The sequence below is a fragment of the Amblyraja radiata genome, chromosome 2 (assembly GCF_010909765.2).
Source record: "Amblyraja radiata isolate CabotCenter1 chromosome 2, sAmbRad1.1.pri, whole genome shotgun sequence".
In the NCBI taxonomy this organism is placed as follows: Eukaryota; Metazoa; Chordata; class Chondrichthyes; order Rajiformes; family Rajidae; genus Amblyraja; species Amblyraja radiata.
The window spans coordinates 117,558,307-117,580,321 of NC_045957.1; the positions used below are offsets into that span (position 1 = coordinate 117,558,307).

Below are 22,015 nucleotides of genomic sequence, written 5' to 3' on the forward strand. Positions count from 1 at the left end.
TTCCTCATTTACATCTCCTTTAAACTTCGCCCCTCTCACCTTAAAGCTCTTTCTCCAAGATTATTGCGAACAGATCAGCTGCCAACTTGCCAAGGTGGTCAACGCATAACATTGTCAGTGAGTGGGAGTTTAGTACCTAACAGTGAACATAGTTGTCACGGACACACAGCATGGAAACAGACCCTTGGGCCCACCAGGTCCACGCCAAATCTCAACAACCCACTCTCACAACCCCTTATATTCTCCGATTCAGTCCAAACCAGTTCAATTCCAAAGGACGGACAAATTAGATGGCTGAGGAATTTCGACATGTCCCCAACCCTACTCTCACCAACTTCTACAGATAATGTTCAATAAAGTTTGATTAAAGATAGTCCAAGGATCTCCAATGAGGTAGAAGGGAGGTCAGGACCGCTCTCTAGTTGGTGGTAGGACGGTTCAGTTGCCTGATAACAGCTGGGTAGAAACTGTCCCTGAATCTGGAGGTGTGCGTTTTCACATTTCAGTATCATTTGCCTGATGGGAGAGGGGAGAAGAAAGAGTGGCCGGGGTGCGACTGGTCCTTGATTATGCTGCTGGCCTTGCCGAGGCAGTGTGAGGTGTTGATAGAGTCAATGGAAGGGAGGTTGGTTTGTGCGATGGTCTGGGCTGCGTCCACAATTCTCTGCAATTTCTTGTAGGTCTTGGATGGAGCTGTTTCCAAACCAAGCCTCTGCAGAAAGTATTCTCTCAAATGAGAGGCGAAAAGATCAAATATTATTCATTAATATTCAAGTGTTAGTGAATTATAATTAATTTCTAATTACAGCTGCTCTGATCCACTTTTTTTCTTCACTGTATCGTTGCACCTTCCCATTTATCCCAGACTTGAAACGTGTCAAATTTTTGCAATTCTAATTATTCACCTAGTTCAAAGATGTTCAATAAACAATAGACAAAAGGTGCAGGAGTAGGCCATTCGGCCCTTCGAGCCAGCACCGCCATTCAATGTGATCATGGCTGATCATCCACAACCAGTACCCCGTTCCTGCCTTCTCCTCGTATCCCCTGATCTTTAAGAACTCTATCTAGCTCTCTCTTGAAAGTATCCAGAGAACCGGCCTCCACTGCCTTCTGAGGCAGAGAATTCCATAGATTCACAACTCTCTGGGTTAAAAGGGTTTTCCTCATCTCTGGTCTAAATGGCTTACCCCTTATTCTTAAACCGTGGCCCCTGGTTCTGGACTCCCCCAACATCGGGAATGTGTTTCCTGCCTCTAGTGTGTCCAATCCCTTAATAATTTTATATGTTCATCTCTATCCAGATCATTGCATTACATGTTCATAAGACATTGGAGCTGAATTAGGCCATTCGGCCCATCTAGTCTATTCTGCCCAGCAATCATGGCTATTTCACTGTACCACAGCACACATGACAATAATAAACTAAACTAAATGATCTTCTGGATCATAAGATCATAAGACATTAGGAACACAATTAGGCCCACAGTGTTTGCTCTCCCATTCAATCATGGCTGATCTATCTTTCCCTCTCAACCCCATTCTCCTGCCTTCGCCCCATAACCTTTGACACCCGCACTAATCAAGAGCCTATCAATCTCTGCTTTAAAAATACCCATTGACTTGACCTCCACAGCCGTGCGTGGCAGTGAATTCCACAGATTTGCCGCCCTCTGACTGAAGAAATTCCTCCTCATCTCCTTTCCACAGGTGCGTCCTTTTACTCTGAGGCTGTGCCCTCTGGTTCCGAACTCTCCCACTAGTGGAAACAAGAGTGATACAGAGTGGAAACAGGTCCTTCGGCCCAACTTGCTCACGCCGACCAACATATCCCAGCTACACTCGTCCCACCTGCAATTGACGTTTCAGGTCGGGACCCTTCGTCAGACTTAAGAAGGATCCTCAGACTTCAGACTCAAGAACGTTTCCAACCCAAAATGTCACCTATTCCCTTTCTCTAGAGACGCTGAGTTACAATAGGCAAAAGACAATAGGTGCAGGAGCAGGCCATTCGGCCCTTCGAGCCAGCACCGCCAAGAGAGAGGGAGGGTATCCTCAATAAGGATTGTATCATAGGTGTATAGTAGTTTATTACATGTTTGTATTGTATTATTGTGGTGGGTTATGGCTTGTTTTATTGTAGTGTAATATTATTTTTTAATAATTGAATAAATTTATATTAAAAAAAAAAGAAAAAAAAAAGAGAGAGGGAGGTAATCCAGCTCATTGTGTCTGTCTTTGGTACGAGGAGGTTTCTGGGAGCTGGTGTCTGGCTCAAGATGATTAGTTCCAGCGATGCTGCCTGACCCACTGAGTTACCCTGAGATACAGGCCACAACCTGGCCACTCCCTCTTCTCCCCGCTCCCATCAGGCAAAAGGTATAGAAGTGTGAAAACGCACACCTCCAGATTCAGGGACAGTTTCTTCCCAGCTGTTATCAGGCAACGGAATCATCCTACCACAACCAGAGAGCGATACTGAACTACTTTGGTGACCCTTGGACAATCCTTGATCGGACTTTGCTGGCTTTACCTTGCACTAAACGTCATTCCCTTATCATGTATCTACACACCGTGAGTGGCTTGATTGCAATCATGTGTAGTCTTTTCTCTGACAGACACAAAATGCTGGAGTAACTCAGCGGGACAGGCGCACGTCTGGAGAGAAGGAATGGCTGACGTTTCGGGTCGAGACCCTTCTTTAGACTTCAGTCTTTTCTCTGCCTGGGTAGTACGCCACGTAAAGCTGTTCACTGTACCTCGGTCCACGTGACAATAAACTGAACTGAAACTGCACCACTTTGAGGGGGGGGGGAGGGGGTTTATTCGACCACTGGCATTGGTAGCGTGGATTGAGTGGTGACGGGACGTGAGACCACTCCTAGCCGCTCGGGTTTGCTCAGTTCTGTTTTTTTTCTTTCGAGCAGAAATCTCGGCCAGGTCTCCAGTCATCATGTCGGCAGGATCCCCCTCATCCCCTGGTGGCCCCAACGGTATCATTAGAAGCCAGTCCTTCGCTGGGTTCAGCACACAGCAGGAGAGAAGGTCCAGGTGCGTATGGAGCCTCACTTGTAACTATTCCTTCAGTTTTGTTTAGAGATACAGAGCGGAAACAGGCCCTTCGGCCCGCCGAGTCCGTGCCGACCAGCGATCAGCCTGTCCACTAACACTATGTCACACGCACACTAGGGACAATTTACGGAAACTAATTAACCCATAAACCCGCACGTCTTTGGAGCGTGGGAGGAAACCGGAGTACCTCAGGAAAAACGCAGGAGGTCATGACGTCTTGGAGCAGAATTAGACCATTCGGCCCATCAAGTCTACTCGAACATTCAATCATGGCTGAAGAGAGTTTCACAAAAAGCCTATCCCTTCCTCTCTCCATAGATGCTGCCTCACCCACTGAGTTTCTACAGTATGTTTTGTCTACCTCTGATCTATCTCTCCTTCTCAACCCCATTCTCCCACCTTCTCCCCATAGCCCCAAGGGGCGAAGTACAAACTCTGTACCTGCCGTCGGGATCGAACCCGGGTCTCCTGCTGTAAGGCAGCATCTCTCATATCGTGGAGCCTCTTCAACACACACACAGACACGGTGGCGCAGCAATACAGTTGCTGCCTCATGGCGCCAGAGACCCTGGTTCGATCCTGACTACGGGTGCTGCCTGCACAGAGTTTGTATGTTTTGAACCTTCAGGTTTAGTTTAGTTCAGTATATTATCATGTTTACTGAGGTACAGCGAAAAGCTTTTTTTTGCGTTTAGTTTCAGACTAGTTTTAGTTTTCGTTTTCGTTTTGTTTCAGGTTTAATTTTGTTTGGTTTGGTTTAGTTTTGTTTATTTTAATATAGTTTAGTTTATTGACACATGTACCGAGGTACAGTGAAAAGCATTTGTTGCGTTGCTAACCAGTCATTAGAAAGGCAATACATGATTACAATCGAGCCGTTCACAGTGTACAGATGCATGATAAGGGAATAACGTTTAGTGCAAGGTAAAGCCAATAAAGTCCGACCCTTCTCCCCATGACCTGCGTGGGTTTCCTCCAGGTGCTCCGGGTTCCTCCCGCACTCCAAAGATGTCCAGGTTTGTTGACAAATCTACTTCGGTAAAATTGTCATCTGTCGTGTCTGCTTCCACCACCAACAGTCTCTAAGTTTAAAATAAATGTAACCCTCGCATCTCTTTTCATGGGAGATGGTCTTGGAGGGGAGGATGCTCCTCAAACTGTGGAGCATCCTGGACAATACATCTCACCCCCTCCATGACACACCTGATGAGCACCTTCAGCAACAGACTGGTTCCACCGAGATGCAACACAGAACGCCACAGGAGATCCTTCTTCTCTGTGGCTATCAAACTGTACAACTCCTCCTGTTATGGGGTAGACTGACCCCCCTCCCCCTTCCTCCCCAATCTTTGCACATCCCCAATCCTTTCTACTCTTTAACTTCATATTTCATGTATGTTGTGTTATGAATGTGGCAGATCGCTTTCCCTGCTTGAATATATAAAGTTCTATCGTATCGTATCTGTTTAAATTTACCACTCTTGCCATACAGCATGGAAACAGACCCTTGGGCCCACCAGGTCCACGCCACATCTCAAGAACCCATTCTCACAACCCCTTTTTATTCTCCGATCCAGTCCAAACCAGTTCAATTCCAAAGGACGGACAAATTAGATGGCTGAGGAAGTTCGACATGTCCCCAACCCTACTCTCACCAACTTCCACAGATAATGTTCAATAAAGTTTGATTAAAGATAGTCCAAGGATCTCCAATGACGTAGAAGGGAGGCCAGGACTGCTCTCTAGTTGGTGGTAGGACGGTTCAGTTGCCTGATAACAGCTGGGAAGAAACTGTCCCTGAATCTGGAGGTGTGCGTTGTCACACTTCTGTACCTTTTTGCCCATTGGGAGAGGGGAGTAGAGGGAGTGGCCACGGGTGCGACTGGCCCTTGATTATGCTGCGCTTGTCTATTGTCTATTGACATGTTGGCCGGTGTGGGCAAGTTGGGCCAAATGGCCTGTTTCCACGCTGTGAGACTCTATGACCCATTTCATTCCAATTTCTTTCCCATCAGGAGTCACTCCTTCGTCGGAAATAACGGAATCCTCAAAAAACCGCAAGGAAAATTGAAGAAAATGAACATTTCGGCGCACAAGAACAACAGCATGCCAAAGGACGTACATCCAAAGAGGATGGATGAAATGTATGAGGTGCTGAAGAGGGGATTAATGTAAGAAATCATGAATATTATCTCCTTCCCCACACTAGAGTGATACACCGGTCAACATGTCCCAGCTACAATGGTCCCACCTGCCTGTGTTTGGTCCATATCCCTCCAAACCTGTCTTATCCATGTACCTGTCTAACTGTTTCTTAAACATTGCGATAGTCCCAGCCTCAACTACCTCCTCTGGCAGCTTGTTCCATTCACCCTTTGTGTGAAAAAGTTACCCTTCAGATTCTTATTAAATCTTTCCCCCTTCACCTTAAACCTATGTCCTCTGGTCCTCGATTCCACTACACTGGGAAGAGACTCTCTGCATCTACCCGATCTATTCCTCTCATGATTTTGTACACTTCTATAAGTTCACCCCTTATCTTCCTGCGCTCCAAAGAATAGAGACCCAGCCTACTCAACCTCTCCCTATAGTTCAGACCCTCTAGTCCTGGCAACATCCTCGTAAATCTTCTCTGTACCCTTTCCAGTTTGACAACATCTTTCCTATAACATGGTTCCCAGAATTGAACACAATTTATTCATATTTCTGTCCCTAATAGGCAGTTTCTAATTTTGAGCCTGTGATTCTTTATCTTAAATGTCACAGATACAGTGCATTCAGAAAGTATTCAGACCCCTTCACTTTTTCCACATTTTGTTACATTACGCCATTCTAAAATGGATTAAATTCTTTTTTTATCATCAATCTACACACAATACCTCATAATAAAAAAGTGTTTAGAAATGTTTGCAAAGTAATGTTGCCCTGTTGGTGAGGAATGAAATTCAGTCCTTTGCAAGGGGTGACCTTGAAACAGGAGATGTGGAGTCAGTATGGATAGAACTAAGGAATTGTAAGGGTAAAAAGGCCCTAATGGGTCTAATCTACAGGCCCCCAAACATACCCTGAACATAGGGCGCAAGTTGAATCAGGAGTTAAAATTGGCATGGAGTAAAAGTAATGCTGTGGTTGTTATGGGAGATTTCAACATGCAGGTAGACTGGGAAAATCAGGTTGGTACTTGACCCCAAGAAAGGGACTTTGTAGAGTGCCTTCGTGATGGATCCTTAGAACAACTTGTATTGGAGCCTACCAGGGAGAAGGCAATTCTGGATTTAGTGTTATGTAATGAACCGGATTTGATAAAGGACCTCGAGGTTATTGAGCCATTAGGAGGTAGTGACCATAACATGATCAGGTTTAATCTACAATTGGAGAGGGAGAAAGGTAGATCGGAGGTGTCAGTGTTGCAGTTGAATAAAAGGGACTATGGGAGGAGCTGGCCAAAGTTGACTGGAAAGATACACTAGCAGGGATGACAGTGGATCAAAAATGGCAGGTGTTTCTAGGATTAATACAGAGGGTGCAGGATCAGTTCATTCCGAGGAGGAAGAAAGATTCCAAAGGGAGAAAGGGGCGACCATGGCTGACAAGGGACGTCAGGGACAGTATAAACATTAAAGTGAAGAAGTACAACATAGCAAAGATGAGCGGGAAGCAAGAGGATTGGGTAATGTTTAAAGAACAATAGAAGATAACCAAAAAGACAATATGGGGAGAAAAGATGAGGTACGAAGGTAAGCTAGCCAAGAATATAAAGCAGGATAGTAAAAGCTTCTTTAGGTATGTGAAGAGGTAAAAATTAGTTAAGACCAAAGTTGGACTCTTGAAGACCGAAAAAGGTGAATTTTTTATGGGGAGCAAGGAAATGGCGGATGAGTTGAACAGGTACTTTGGATCTGTCTTCACTAAGGAGGACACAAACAATCTTCCTGATATAGTAATGGCCAGAGGATCTGGCGTGACGGAGGAACTGAAGGAAATTCACATTAGGTAGGAAATGGTGTTGGATAGACTGATAGGACTGAAGGCTGATAAATCCCCAGGGCCTGATGGTCTGCATCTCAGGGTACTTAAGGAAGTGGCTCTAGAAATCGTGGATGCATTGGTGATAATTTTCCAATGTTTTATTGACTCAGGATCAGTTCCTGTGGATTGGAGGGTAGCTAATGTTATCCCACTTTTTAAGAAAGGTGGGAGAGAGAAAACAGGGAATCATAGACCAGTTAGCCTGACATCGGTGGTGGGGAAGATGCTGGAGTCAATTATAAAAGATGAAATGGCCGAACATTTGGATAGCAGTAACAGGATCGGTCCGAGTCAGCGTGGATTTACGAAGGGGAAATCATGCTTGACTAATCTTTTGGAATTTTTTGAAGATGTAACTAGGAAAATGGACAAGGGAGAGCCAGTGGATGTAGTGTACCTGGACTTTCAGAAAGCATTTGATAAGGTCCCACATAGATTAGTGGGCAAAATTAGGGCACATGGTATTGGGGGTCAAGTTCTGAAATGGATAGAGAAGTGGTTGGCAGACGGGAAACAAAGAGTACGGATTAACGGGTCCCTTTCAGAATGGCAGGCAGTGACTAGTGGGGTACCGCAAGGCTCGGTGCTGGAACCGCAGCTATTTACATTATACAATGATTTGGATGAAGGGATTCAAAGTAACATTAGCAAATTTGCAGATGACACAAAGCTGGGTGGCAGTGTGAACTGTGAGGAGGATGCTATTAGAATGCAGGGTGACTTGGACAGGTTGGGGGAGTGGGCAGATGCATGGCAGATGAAGATTAATGCGGATAAATGTGAGGTTATCCACTTTGGTAGCAAAAACAGGAAGGCAGATTACTATCTAAATGGTGTCGTTGGGAAAAGGGGAAGTACAACGGGTTCTGGGGGTCCTTGTACATCAGTCTATGAAAGTAAGCATGCAGGTACAGCAGGCAGTGAAGAAAGCGAATGGCATGTTGACCTTTCTGAGGAAAGACATTCTTGCCATAGAGGGAGTACAGAGAAGGTTCACCAGACTGATTCCTGGGATGTCAGGACATTCATATGAAGAAAGACTGGATAGACTCGGCTTGTACTCGCTAGAATTTAGAAGATTGAGGGGGGATCTTATAGAAACATACAAAATTCTTAAGGGGTTGGACAGGCTAGATTCAGAAAGATTGTTCCCGATGTTGGGGAAGTCCAGAACAAGGGGTCACATTTTTCACATAGAGAGTGGTGAATCTCTGGAATTCTCTGCCACAGAAGGTAGTTGAGGCCAGTTCATTGGCTATATTTAAGAGGGAGTTAGATGTGGCTAAGGGGATCAGGGGGTATGGAGAGAAGGCAGGTACGGGATACTGAGTTAGATGATCAGTCATGATCATATTGAATGGCGGTGCAGGCTCGAAGGGCCGAATGGCCTACTCCTGCACCTATTTTCTATTTTTCTATGTTTCTATGTAAAGATTAATGACCGGCAGTTCAATCCCAGTGTAGTTTATTGCCAGGATGTGTAGGAAGAAACTGCAGATGCTGGTTTAATTAGAAGGCAGACACAAAATGCTTGAGTAACTCAGCGGGACAGGTAGCTTCATTAGTTCAGTCTGAAGAAGACCCGAAACGTCACCCATTCCTTCTCTCCAGAGATGCTGCCTGTCCCGCTGATTTACTCCAGTATTTTGTGTCCACCTTTAGTTTATTGTCTCATGTACTGAGGTATGGTGGAAAGCTTTTGTTGTGTGCTAACCAGTCAGCGGAACGACCAACCTCTGCACCTATTTTCTACATTTCTATTACTGTACAATCGAGCCATTCACAATGCACAGAAACATGATGAGGGAATAACGTTTGGTGCAAGGTAAAAGCCGATCAAAGATAGTCCGAGGTTCACCAATGAGGTAGATAGTACTGACCCACACTGACCTTTCTGTCCTGAGCCTCCTCCCCTGCAAATTGGAGAAACAGCACCTCATATTACGGCAGCTCACAACCCAACGGTATGAACATTGATTTCTCTAACTTCAAGTAACCCCTGCAGCCCCGCTCTCTCTCCATCCCTCATCACCTCTTCTGAGCTCAGTCCGGAGAATGGTCTCGACCTAAAACGTCACCCATTCCTTCTCTCCAGAGATGCTGCCTGTCCAGCTGAGTTCCTCCAGCATTTTGTGTGTATATTCTGTATACTTCTTCAGATCAATATATGTCTATATGCACAGAATCGTAGCCCTCCCTCGGCCATGACTGGCCATGGGTGATGCATCCTAGCTGTTGGCTGCTTGCTCCAAACCTCGGCTGGAGCAGCGTCGCTTGTGGCTGAAGAGACCAATGCGGGCGGGAGTGACATTCTCTGTGACAATGGTCCCATTTGTGTGTGTGGTCTCTGGTCTGTTGAAGTCACTGCGCTCCTTTCTGCGCGCCCGCAAAGTCTGCCGCTGCATCCAACAGTTTCTCTTCCCCCGTGTTGAGATGTTGGTTCAGGGTTACCTCTCCACCTCGTGCGGCCATCAGCCTGAAGAAGACGAACGTCTTGGGGCAGGATACAGAGGCGCCGCCTGTCATCACCATCGATGACTACGAACTTGATGCCGTCCATCAGTTCACGTACCTCGTCTCCACCATCACCGACAACCTCTCCTTGGAGACAGAGATTGACAAGAGGATCGGGAAGGCAGCTACAACTCTCGCTCGCCTCACAACTCGAGTGTACAGAATATATGTGTGTGTATATACACACATGCACACGCAAATATATGCTTCTAAATATATATATATATACACACACAAGCACACACATACACATGCGCACACACACATATATATATACATGTGTGTGTGTGTGTGTATGTATACACATATATATACATTTTTGTGTCCATCTCAAATGTTTCTTAAACATTGCAATGCTTCGTTAATTACCATTTGTTGCACTTTTAAGGGCCTGTCCCACTTGCCGATTTTTTCAGCAACTGCCGGCATCATTGACTGACATATCAGGTCACCGAAAAATATGTGGCGTGTCGCGGCGTGATGATGTATGACGCATCGGCGAATCGGCGGTGATGACGCGGTGGTTTTTCAAGTGTCGCAAAACCTTTTGGCGACCTTGATATGACGCCTGCAGTCGGCGAAAGAAATCGGCAAGTGGGACAGGCCCTTAAATGATCCGAGGAGCCTAAAGAGGGGTCGTGTCCATTGAAAGTAGGTTTTATTTGCCGTTGCTAACAGCTTGTGCTTTGTCGTTTATACAGGGAGTACCTGGAAGTGAACCAGGCAGAGTTGGACAAGCTGACCATTCAGCTGCACGACCTGAGAGGCACCTCCAGATTGGTGAGTGAGGTCCAGGTAAAACGCAGGCGGGCACGGTGGCGCAGCGGTAGAGTTGTTGCCTTACGGCGCCGGAGACCCGGGTTCGATCCCGACCACGGGCGCTGACTGTACGGAGTTGTACGTTCTCCCCGTGGCCTGCGAGGATGTTCTACATCTCTCTCTTTCCCTATCTATACCTCTCCTTTCCCTCTCCCCTGACTCTCAGTCTGCCGAAGGGTCTCGACCTGAAACGTCACCCATTCCTTCTCGACAGAGATGCTGCCTGACCCGCTGAGTTACTCCAGCTTTGTGTGTGTGTCTTCTGGAATGTAGCACATTGAACATCGAACAGTACAGCACAAGGACAGGACACAAGAATCGTCCCACTGTCTAACTGTTTCTTAAATGTTGGGATAGTCCCAGCCTCAACTAACTTCTCTGGCAGCTCGTTCCAAACGCCCACCACACCTTGTGTAAAAAAGTTATCCCTCAGATTCCTATTAAATCTCTTCCCCTTCACCTTAAACCTATGTCCTCTGGTCCCCGATTCTCATTGTCTGGGCAAGAGACTCTGTGCATCAACCTCTCTCTATAGCTCAGACCCTCGAGTCCTGGCAACATCCTCGTAAATCTTCTCTGAACCCTTTTTGTATTTGAGTTAGTTGAAGTAATTTGAGCATTTTCCCGTTTTTATTTCTAGCTTCTGCAGTTTTTAATTGATTTTCAAGTAATACTCTGTCTTTTCTTCACAGGGTATTATGTATGAACTCGATAAGGTGGGTGATCACAGTGTGTCTCTTTCATCTATGGGATGAGACTTTGTTTCGATGGCGTTGTGCAGTGTGATATCGCATCTTTGCTTCATGGCATTGTGACCCAGAATATTCGGATGTATCCGAGCTGTGATTCCCTGTACCCCGAAACGTCAGTCCGTAGAAGGGTCTCGACCCGAAACGTCACCCACTCCTTCTTTAGTTTAGTTTAGTTTAGAGATAGATCGCAGAAACAGGCCCTTCGGCCCACTGGGTCCGCGCCGACCAGTGATCCCCGCACATTAACATTAGGGCGGCACGGTGGCTCAGCGGTAGAGTTGCTGCCTTACAGCGCTTGCAGCACCAGAGACTTGGGTTCGATCCCAACTACGGGTGCTGTCTGTACGGAATTTGTACGCTCTCCCCGTGACCTGCGTGGGTTTACTCCGAGATCTTCGGTTTCCTCCTACACTCCAAAAACGTACTGGTTTGTAGGTTAATTAGCTTGGTGTATGTGTAAAATTGTCCCTAGTGGGTGTAGGATAGTGTTAATGTGCGGGGATCGCTGGTCGGCGCGGACTCAGTGGGCCGAAGGGCCTGTTTCCGCGCTGTATCTCTAAACTAAACAAAACAAAAGAAATTAACACCATCCTACACACGTTTACATTTCTACCAAGCCAATTTACCTACAAACCTGTACATCTTTGGAGTGTGGGAGGAAACCGAAGATCTCGGAGAAAACCCACGCAGGTCATGGGGAGAACGTACAAACTCCGTACAGACAGCACCCGTAGTTGGGATCGAGCCCGGGTCTCCGGCGCAGCAAGCGCTGTAAGGCAGCAACTCTACCGCTGCACCACCGTGCCGCCCTAATGTTAATGTGCGGGGATCGCTGGTCGATGCGGACCCAGTGGGCCGAAGGGCCTGTTTCTGCGCTGTATCTCTAAACTAAACTAAACTAAACTAAAGAAGGAGTCGGTGACGTTTTGGGTCGGGTGCTGCCTGTCCCGCTGAGCTCATATTCATGTGATAGGAGCAGAATTAGGACATTCAGCCCATCAAGTCCACTCCGCCACTAAACTAAACTAAACATGTATAATATTTAGTCTCAGTGTACTATTCCTATACACTTGTACCAACAAGGCCAACCACACACTCTTGAACAGAGATGTCTATGACTCCTAAGGTCATAGGTGATAGGAGCAGAATTAGGCCATTCGGCCCATCAAGTCTACACTGCCATTCAATCATGGCTGATCTATCTCTCCCTCCTAACCCCATTTTGCTACCTTTTCCCCATAACCCCTGACACCCGCACTAATCAGGAATCTTACCTATCTCTGCCTTAAAAATATCCACCGACTTGGCCTCCACTGCCATCTGTGTCAATGAATTGCACAGATTCACCAACCTCTGACTAAAGGAATTCCTCCTGGTCTAATTGCCTGGGCAGGAAGCGAGTCAAGTTGTAGGATCTGGCCACAGGAGATAGCACTGCGAAAGGGTAGCACTGAGCATTCCTACTGACCCACAGCAACTGCTGAATAACTGTACGCTCACCAGCACGGTTTGAGAACAGCCCCATCCAAGACTTCTCCTGGACCACCCACACTGAAGCCATGGCCAGGAAAGCACACCGACGCCTCTACTTCCCGAGAAGGCGTAGGAAGTTTGGCACGTCGCCAACAACTCTCACCAACTTCTACAGATGCGCCGCAGAAAGCATTTTATCGGGATGCATCACAGCACGGTTTGGGAACAGCTCCATCCGAGACCGCAAGAAATTGCAGACAATTGCGGACGCAGCCCAGACCATCGCACAAACCAACCTCCCTTCCATTGACTCCATCTACACCTCACGCTGCCTCGGCAAGGCCGGCAGTTGAGAACCAGAGGACATGGATTTAAGGTGGGGGAGGGGGGAAGATTTAATGGGAACCTGAGGCAACTCTTTCACTCAAAGGGTGGTGGATGTATGGAATGAGCTGCCTGAGGAACTAGTTGAGGCAGGTACTATCGCAACGTTTAAGAAATATTTGGACAGGTACATGGATAGGACAGGTTTAGAGGGATATGGGCCAAACGCAGGCAGGTGGGACTAGTGTAGATGGGGCATGTTGGTCGGCGTGGGCAAGTAGGGCTGAAGGACCTGTTTCAATAGTGCCAAAAACATTGCGATTGTCCCAGCCTCAACTACCTCCTCTGGCACCTCGTTCCACACATCCACCATCCTTTGTGTGGAGAAAGTTACCTCTCAGATTCCTATTAAATCTTTTCCCCTTCACCTTAAACCTATGTCCCAGATTCACCCACTCTGGGCAAGAGACCCGAGCAAGAGATTTATTGGGCTGTGTAAGTTGCCCCTAGTGTGTAGGGAGTGGATGCAAAGGTGTGATCAGATCGATGTCGTGTAAATGGGTGATCTAGTGGTCGGCATGGACTTGCTGGACAGAAGGGCCTGTTTCTAGCTGCTCCTTTCGATCAATCAGTGTTATTTGCTCTTCTGCCCCTTTTGTTAGGTTGTGACGTCTAATGAAACATTTGCTCCTCTCTGCAGCAAATCAAAGCTATAGAAAGATACAAGAGGAGGCTGGAGTTCCACATCAGCAAGGTAAATATAAATATTGGCACCGTCTCAACTAAAAATCTGTATCTCCAAAGCTTAAAGTCAGATTCCAAACACGTGCAGGTTTGTAGGTTATTTGTAGCTTCTGTAAATTGTCCCTTGTGTGGGTGGGATGGAACTAGTGTACGGGGTGATCGCTGGTCGGAGCAGGCGCGGTGGGCCGAAGGGCCTTTTTCCATGCTGTATCTTTAAAGTTCTTAAAGATAGCGGAGCCAGGTGATATGGCGTAAAGGCAGGAACGGGATACTGATTGTGGATGATCAGCCATGTTCATATTGAATGGCGATGCTGGCTCGAAAGGCCAAATGGCCTACTCCTGCACCTATTGTCTATTGTCTATTGTAAAGTCTAAAGTTTAATTCCAAAGGCGTGCGGGTCTGTAGGATCATTGGTTTCAGTAAATTGTCCCTAGTGTGTAGGATAGAACTAGTGCAAAAGGGTAATTGCTGGTCGGAGCGGACTCGATGGGCCAAAGGACCTGATTCCTGCAGTGTCTCTAAAACCACAGATTCAGGGACAGTTACTTCCCAGCTGCTGTCAGGCAATTGAAACATCCTAGCGCAACCAGAGAGCGGTGCTAAACGACTATCTACCTCATTGGTGACCCTATGACTATCCTTGATCGGACTTTACCTTGCACTAAAAGTTATTACCTTATCATGTATCTATACACTGTAAAAATGGCTCGATGGTAATCATGATTTGTCTTTCCGCTGACTGGTTAGCACGCAACAAAAGCCTTTCGCTGTACCTCGATGCACGTGGCAATAATGTCAGCTATAAAAACCTGGATGCAACATAATTTCCTCAAACTCAACAGCGATAAGACAGAATTCCTCCTCATAGGCTCCAAAGCCACACTCAGCAAAATCAATAACCCCACTCTCACCATCGACGGCACCACTGTCTCCCCATCTCCCCAGGCCGCAACCTTGGCGTGATCTTTGATTCCACCCTCTCCCTTGAGCCTCACATCCGCCATGTCATTAAAACCTCCTTCTTTCATCTCCGCAACATCGCCAAACTCAGACCCTCTCTCACACCGCCTGCTGCTGAAAGACTCATCCATGCCTTCATCTCCTCCCGACTGGACTATTGCAACTCATTTCTCCTTGGCATCAGTTCCACCTACATCAACCGACTCCAACTGGTCCAGAACGCAGCCGCCCGACTCATCACCCACACCAAATCCTAGCATCACATCACTCCAGTCCTCAAAAAACTTCACTGGCTTCCCATCTCCCACCGGATAACCTACAAAATCCTGGTCCTCACCTACAAAGCCCTCCACCATCTGGCCCCCCCCATATCTCTCTGACCTCCTCTCCCCCTACCAACCCTCACGGTCCCTCAGATCCACATCAGCCGGTCTCCTCTCCATCCACAAGTCCAACCTCCGCAGTTTTGGGGACAGAGCCTTCTCCAGGGCAGCTCCCAGGCTCTTGAAATCCCTCCCCCAACTGATCCGCAATTCCGTGTCCCTCACCATCTTCCAGTCCCGCCTCAAGACCCATCTCTTCACCTCTGCCTATCCTTAGCCCCACGTCCCCGTCCCTTTTCATCTGTGCATTAATTGCCTCATACTGTGTTTTGTATTGAATTCTGTCTTTACTTTGTGTACTAGTCATGTCTCTACTATTTATTTCATTCCCCTTACATGTTTTTCCTCTACATGCTCAATTTTTGTAAGGTGTCCTTGAGACTCTTGAAAGGCGCCCATAAATAACATTTATTATTATTATTATTAATAAACTGAACCAAACCAAAACTAAAAAGCGAATTAAAAAAATACAATTCTTTGCCAATGTTGCACTCCTTGAAATTCTCGACTTAGATTGCCACAATCTGCTTGACCCTCCGTTGACTTCGAGAATTGGGAATAGCGATGCTTGTAGGATGTGGCAACAACTTGCGTTGTGTAAGATTCACATCAGCCGTATCTATAGTGAACATGCCTGACCAAAGGAACAAATGTCACCAGCACAGTTAGTGACAGGAAGCAGGCCGTGGCTGAGAGGAAATGGTGCAAGACGTGGTAGAAATTGCCAATGACTGGCAACATCTTAGTTTAGGAAAGAGCTGCAGATGTTGCTTTAAATCGAAGGTAGGCACAAAATGCTGGAGTAACTCAGCGGGACTGGCAGCATCTCTGGAGAGAAGGAATGGGTGATGTTTCGGGTCAAGAGTCAAGAGTCAAGAGAGTGTATTGTCATGTGTCCCAGATAGGACAATGAAATTCTTGCATTGCTGCAGCACAACAGGATATTGTCGTCATAAATACAGATCAGATCAGGGTGTCCATATACCATAGAATATATATATACACAGATAAAACATAGAAACATAGAAAATAGGTGCAGGAGTTGGCCATTCGGCCCTTCGAGCCTGCACCGCCATTCAATATGATCATGGCTGATCATCCAACTCAGTATCCTGTACCTGCCTTCTCTCTATAAAGTGCAATAGGTTGTTATAGTTCATAGTTTGTTTGAAGTTGTGTTTAATAGCCTGATGGCTGTGGGGAAGAAGTTGTTCCTGAACCTGGATGTTGCAGATTTCAGGCTCCTGTACCTTCTTCCTGATGGCAGCGGGGAGATGAGTGAGTGGCCAGGATGGTGTGGGTCCTTGATGATGCTGGCAGCCTTTTTGAGGCAGCGACTGCTATAGGTCCCCTCGATGGTGGGGAGGTCAGAGCCGATGATGGACTGGGCAGTGGTTACGACTTTTTACAGCCTTCTCTGCTCCTGGACGCTCAGGTTGCCGAACCAAGCCACAATGCAACTGGTCAGCATGCTCTCTACTGTGCACCTGTAGAGGTTCGAGAGAGTCCTCCTTGACATCCCGACTTTCCTAATTTTCGAGACACTTCTTCAGATTGATGTCAGGGGAGTGGGCGGGACAGAGATATAACTGGGAAGGGGGGGGGGAAAGGGATGGGGATGGAGGGAGAGGGAAAGCAAGGGCTATTTGAAGTTAGAGGTCAATGTTCATTCTGCTGGGGTGTAAGCTTTCAATGTTCACACCACTCTCTCTCTCCATCCCCTTGTCTTCCCAGTTCTCCCACCAGTCTTACTGTCTCCGACTACATTCTATCCCTGTCCCGCCCCCTCCCCTGACATCAGTCTGAAGAAGGGTCTCGACCCGAAACGTCGCCCATTCCTTCTCTCCAGGGATGCTGTCTGTCCCGCTGAGCTACTCCGGCATTTTGTGTCCACAGTTTAGTTTAGTTTAGAGATACAGCGCGGAAACAGGCCCTCCGGCCCTCCGAGTCCATGCCAACCAGCGACGCCCACACTTTAATACAAGCCTACACACTCTCGGGACAATTTACACTTATACCGAGTATAGGCGCGGAAACAGGTTCCTCCTGCACCTATTGTCTATTGTCTATTGTCTGCAAACCCAAGCCAATTAACCAACAAACCTGCACGTCTTTGGAGCGTGGGGGAGGAAACCGAAGATCCCGGAGAAAACCCACGCGGTCACGGGGAGAACGTACAAACTCTGTACAGACAGCACCCGTGGGCGGGATCAAACCCAGATCTCTGGCGCAGCAACTCTACCGCTGGGCCACCGTGCCTCCCCTTGTCGAGTACTTGCAATCATCCATTTTCACGGCCAAGCTACAAACAACTTTGTCATTACATGTCGGTACAACGATCCCGACAATCCCTTCTAGTGAGGCACATCCAACGGATTCCCACCACTAGCCACATCTTCCCATCCCCACCCCTTTCCGCCATCCACAGAGACCGTTCCCTCCGCAACATCCCCTCCCACCCAAACACCCCTCACCACCCCCCAGGTATTTTCACCCTGCAACCGCAGGAGAGTCAACACCCGTCCCTTTACCTCCCCCATCGACTCCATCCAAGGACCCCGACAGTCTTTTCAGGTGAGACAGACAGAGGTTCACTTGCACCTCCTCCAACCTCATCTACTGTATCCACAGTTCCAGGCGTGGACTCCTGTATATCAGCGAGACTCGGCGATCGTTTGGCTGAACACCTCCGCCTAAACCTACCTGATCTCCCGGTTGCTAAACATTTTAACTCCCCCTCTCATTCCCACGTTGTCCTTTCTGTCCTGGGCCTCCACCACTGTCAGAGTGAGGCCCAGCACAAATTGGAGGAACAGCATGTCATATTTCGCTTGGGCAGCTTACACCGCAGCGGTATGAATGTTGACTTCTCCAACTTCAAGTAACCCTTGCTTTCCATCGCACTCCAACCCACCACCACCTTAGTTCTCCGACCAGTCTGACTGTCCTCCTGATTAAATTTTATCTTTGTATTCTTCGTTGTCAACTTCCCCTCTCTAACAATGATCTACTTTACATTTTCCTTGAACTTCGTCCCCTTTGATGTCCCGTTTTCACACCTCACCCTCCCATATCTCTTTCCCCCGACACTCAGTCTGAAGGAGGGTCTCGACCCAAAACGACACCCATTCCTTCTCTCCAGAGATGCTGCCTGTCCCGCTGAGTTACTCCAACATTTTGTCTGTCTTCTTTGTCATTACATGAGATGAGCCCAACTTTGTCATTAAGAATAAGAACCTCCATTCTCAGTATAAAAGCAGAATGAATGTGAAGGATCGCAGTTTATTTTATGCATCAAAATTAATTTGTGTAATTACGATCACAATACAAAACAAAACCATGGTAACACACCCACCACTATAGTACAAATCACCAAATTATCTAAACACTGAATTTTAAAACAACTGTGTTACAATTCTTACAAATATACTAAATATCCGCGATACAACGATGTCCCTCTCTCACACCACCCGGAAAAGGGGCAATCATCTTGCTCGGGCCAAGCCCTCTACCACCTGGCGCTGTGACTCGCGGATGGCCAGCTTGGCCAGGCCTGAAGGATCATAGTGGACGTCACGGTGGCGCAGCGGTAGAGTTGCTGCCTCGCAGCGACAGAGACCCGGGTTCCATCCTGACCACAGGTGCTGTCTGTACGGAGTTTGCACGTTCTCCCCGTGACCTGTTTGGGTCTCCTCCGGGTGCTCCAGTTTCCTCCCACACCCCAAAGATGTAGGTTAATTTGTAATAGGCGCGGTCACGGGGAGGACGTACAAACTCTGTACGGACAGCACCCGTGGTCAGGATCAAACCCGGGACTCCGGAGCTGTGAGAGTGACTGTGGTTAGGCCGTGTTTGGAGGTTTGTGTGTAGTTGTGGTCGGAGCTAAAGGGTGAAGGGATGGGGGGAAAAGCTTAAAGGAGATGTGCAGAGCAAGCTTTCTTTCCAGAGGCCGGAGGTTGTCTAGAACGTGCTGCCTGGCGTGTTGGGGAGGTGGACACAATAGTGGTGTTTACCACACTTTTAGACAGATCCATGGATATGTAGGGAATGGAGGGTGATGGAACATGTGCAGGCAGATGAGATTAGCCTATCTTGGCATCATTTTATCATAGACATGGGTGGCACGGTGGCGCAGCGGTAGAGTTGCTGCCTCACGGCGCCAGAGACCCGGGTCCCATCCTAATTGCGGGTGCTGTATATACGGAGTTTGTACGTTCTCCCCGTGACCGCGTGGGATTTTTCCGAGTGCTCCGGTTTCCTCCCACACTCCAAAGACGTGCAGGTGTGTAGGTTATTTGGCTTTGGTAAAGTTTATAACATTTCCCAAGGGTGTTGGATAGTGTTAGTGTGCGGGGATTGCTGGTCAGTGCAGATTTGGTGGGCTGAATTACCTATATCCCTACAGTCATAGAGTCATAGAGTGATACAGCGTGGAAACAGGCCCTTCGGCCCAACTTGCCCACACGGGTCAACATGTCCCAGCTACACTGGTCCCACCTGCCTGCATGTGGCCCATATCCCTCTAAACCTGTCCAATCCATGTATCAAGCACCATGTAAATGTACCATGCACCATGTAAAGTCTCAAGTAAAGGCACTATGACATTTGAAAAATTGTAAATTGTCCCTACTGCACCAGAGACACGGTTCGATCCCGACTACGGGTGCTGTCTGTACAGATTCTGTATGTTCTCCCTGTGACCTGCGCGGGTTTTCTCCGAGATCTTCAGTTTCCTCCCACACTCCAAAGACGTACAGGTTTATAGGTGAATTGGCTTTGGTATGTGTGTAAATTGTCCCTGGTGTGTGTAGGATAGTGATAACGAGCGGGGATCGCTGGTCGGCGCGGACTCGGTGGGCCAGAGGGCCTGTTTCCGCGGCGTTTCACTGCAGCAAACTAAACAATGTGGGCCGAAGGGCCAGTGCTTGTGCTGTATTAGTTTCTGTTCCATGTACCTTCATCACTATCTACTACATTGACAGGCTTTGTGACTGTTCACACTGTATAATCCTTCAATAGTTTAGCCTAGGATTGCCAGCTTAGATCATGTTTTAAAATTGGCCTAAAAAACACTTATTTCGTAACATTTCAGCTGCTTGATGAGAGGATCTAATTAAGCTCCACATTATTTCATTTCCTGTGCTGGATCCACGTTTAGTGGCCTAATTGACAGCTTTGCCCCATCATCTGTGGTCATTTGAAAAACCCAAAATGATTTATTTAACTTCCACTTATGTCATGTTTACCATTTCATGGGTTAAACTCTTGTGAGTTATTTTCTACCATGAAGATTTATTGAGCGGGGAAAACTAAATGCGAGTTACATGGAAAATAAAAGGTAGACAAAATTGCTGGAGAATTCTCAGCGGGTGCGGCAGCATCTATGGAGCGAAGGAAATAGGCAACGTTTCGGGCCGAAACCCTTTTAGGTGCAGGAGGAGGCCATTCGGCCCTTCGAGCCAGCACCGCCCATTCAATATGATCATGGCTGATCATCTGAAATCAGTACCCCGTTCCTGCTTTCTCCCCATATCCCTTGATTCCGTTAGCCCTAAGAGCTAAATCTAACTCTCTCTTGAATGTATCCAGTGAATTGACCTCCAATGCCTTCTGTGGCAGAGAATTTCACAGATTCACAACTCTCTGGGTCGAAAGGTTTTTGCTCATTTAGTTACGTAAGAGATACAGCGTGGAAACAGGTCCTTCGGCCCACCGGGTCCGTGCCAACCAGCGATCCCCACTATCCTACACACACTGGGAATAATTTTCACATTTACACCAAGCCAATTAACCTACAAACCTGCACGCCTTTGGAGTGTGGGAGGAAACCGAAGATTTCGGAGAAAACCCACGCAAGTCATGGGGAGAACGTACAAACTCTGTACAGACAAGCACCCATTAGTCAGGATGGAACCCGGGTCTCCGGCGCTGCATTCGCTGTAATACAGCATCCACATCTCAATCCTAAATTGTGAACCCATTATTCTGAAACTGTGATCCTTGGTTCTGGACTCCCCCAACATCGGGAACATTTTTCCTGCAGCTAGCCTGTCCAATCGCTTAAGAATTTTATATGTTTCTGTAAGATCCCATCTCACCCTTGTGAATTCCTGTGAATACAAGCCAAGTCGACCCATTCTTTCAGAGACTTTAATCGTTGAGAATTAACCGAGTAGTATAGAAATGCAGTCTTTTAGACCTTAGAGATACTGCACGGAAACCCTGTCGTAAGGTCATCAGGTCATAAGTGATAGGAGTAGAATTAGGCCATTCGGCCCATCAAGTTTACCACGCCATTCAATCTATCTTCTCCTTTTAACCCTCTTCCACTCTTAACTCCTGCTTTCTCCGTATAACCTCCGTTTGCAAGAGACCCTGTGTGTTGATCCGATCTATTCCTCTCATGATTTTGTAAATAGAAACAAACAAAATAGATGCAGGAGTAGGCCATTCGGCCCTTCGAGCCTGCACCGCCATTCAATATAATCATGACTGATCATCCAACTCAGTATCCTGTACCTGCTTTCTCTCCATACCCCCTGATCCCTTTAGCCACAAGGGCCACATCTAACTCCCTCTTAAATATAGCCAATGAACTGGCCTCAACTACCTTCTGTGGCAGAGAATTCCAGAGATTCACCACTCTCTGTGTGAAAAATGTTTTTCTCATCTCGGTCCTAAAAGATTTCCCCCTTATCCTTAAACTGTGACCCCTTGTTCTGGACTTCCCGAACATCGGGAACAATCTTCCTGCATCTAGCCTGTCCAACTCCTTAAGAATGTTGTAAGTTTCTATAAGAACCCCCTCACCCTCCTCCCTAGAGCTCAGGCCCTTGAGTGCTGGCAACCTCTTCTCTGCACCCTTTCCAGCTTAACAAACATCCTCCCCGTGGCAGGGTGACCAAAAGCCAACGCAGTCATGCCGGCGTGCCATAAGCCGTA

The 22,015-nt window shown here is 47.3% G+C and overlaps 1 protein-coding gene across 6 annotated transcripts in view; it reads left to right on the plus strand.

Annotated features, from left to right (window-relative positions):
* Positions 1-22,015, plus strand: part of ripor2 (RHO family interacting cell polarization regulator 2) — a 174,341-nt gene that overhangs the window by 95,576 nt on the left and 56,750 nt on the right. For all 6 annotated transcript variants that reach the window (XM_033014198.1, XM_033014206.1, XM_033014223.1 and 3 more), the window contains exons 2-6: positions 2,928-3,051; positions 5,088-5,243; positions 10,317-10,395; positions 11,127-11,150; positions 13,684-13,737. In XM_033014198.1, the coding sequence (XP_032870089.1) occupies positions 2,928-3,051; positions 5,088-5,243; positions 10,317-10,395; positions 11,127-11,150; positions 13,684-13,737 (437 nt within the window). The remainder of the gene's footprint in view (positions 1-2,927; positions 3,052-5,087; positions 5,244-10,316; positions 10,396-11,126; positions 11,151-13,683; positions 13,738-22,015) is intronic.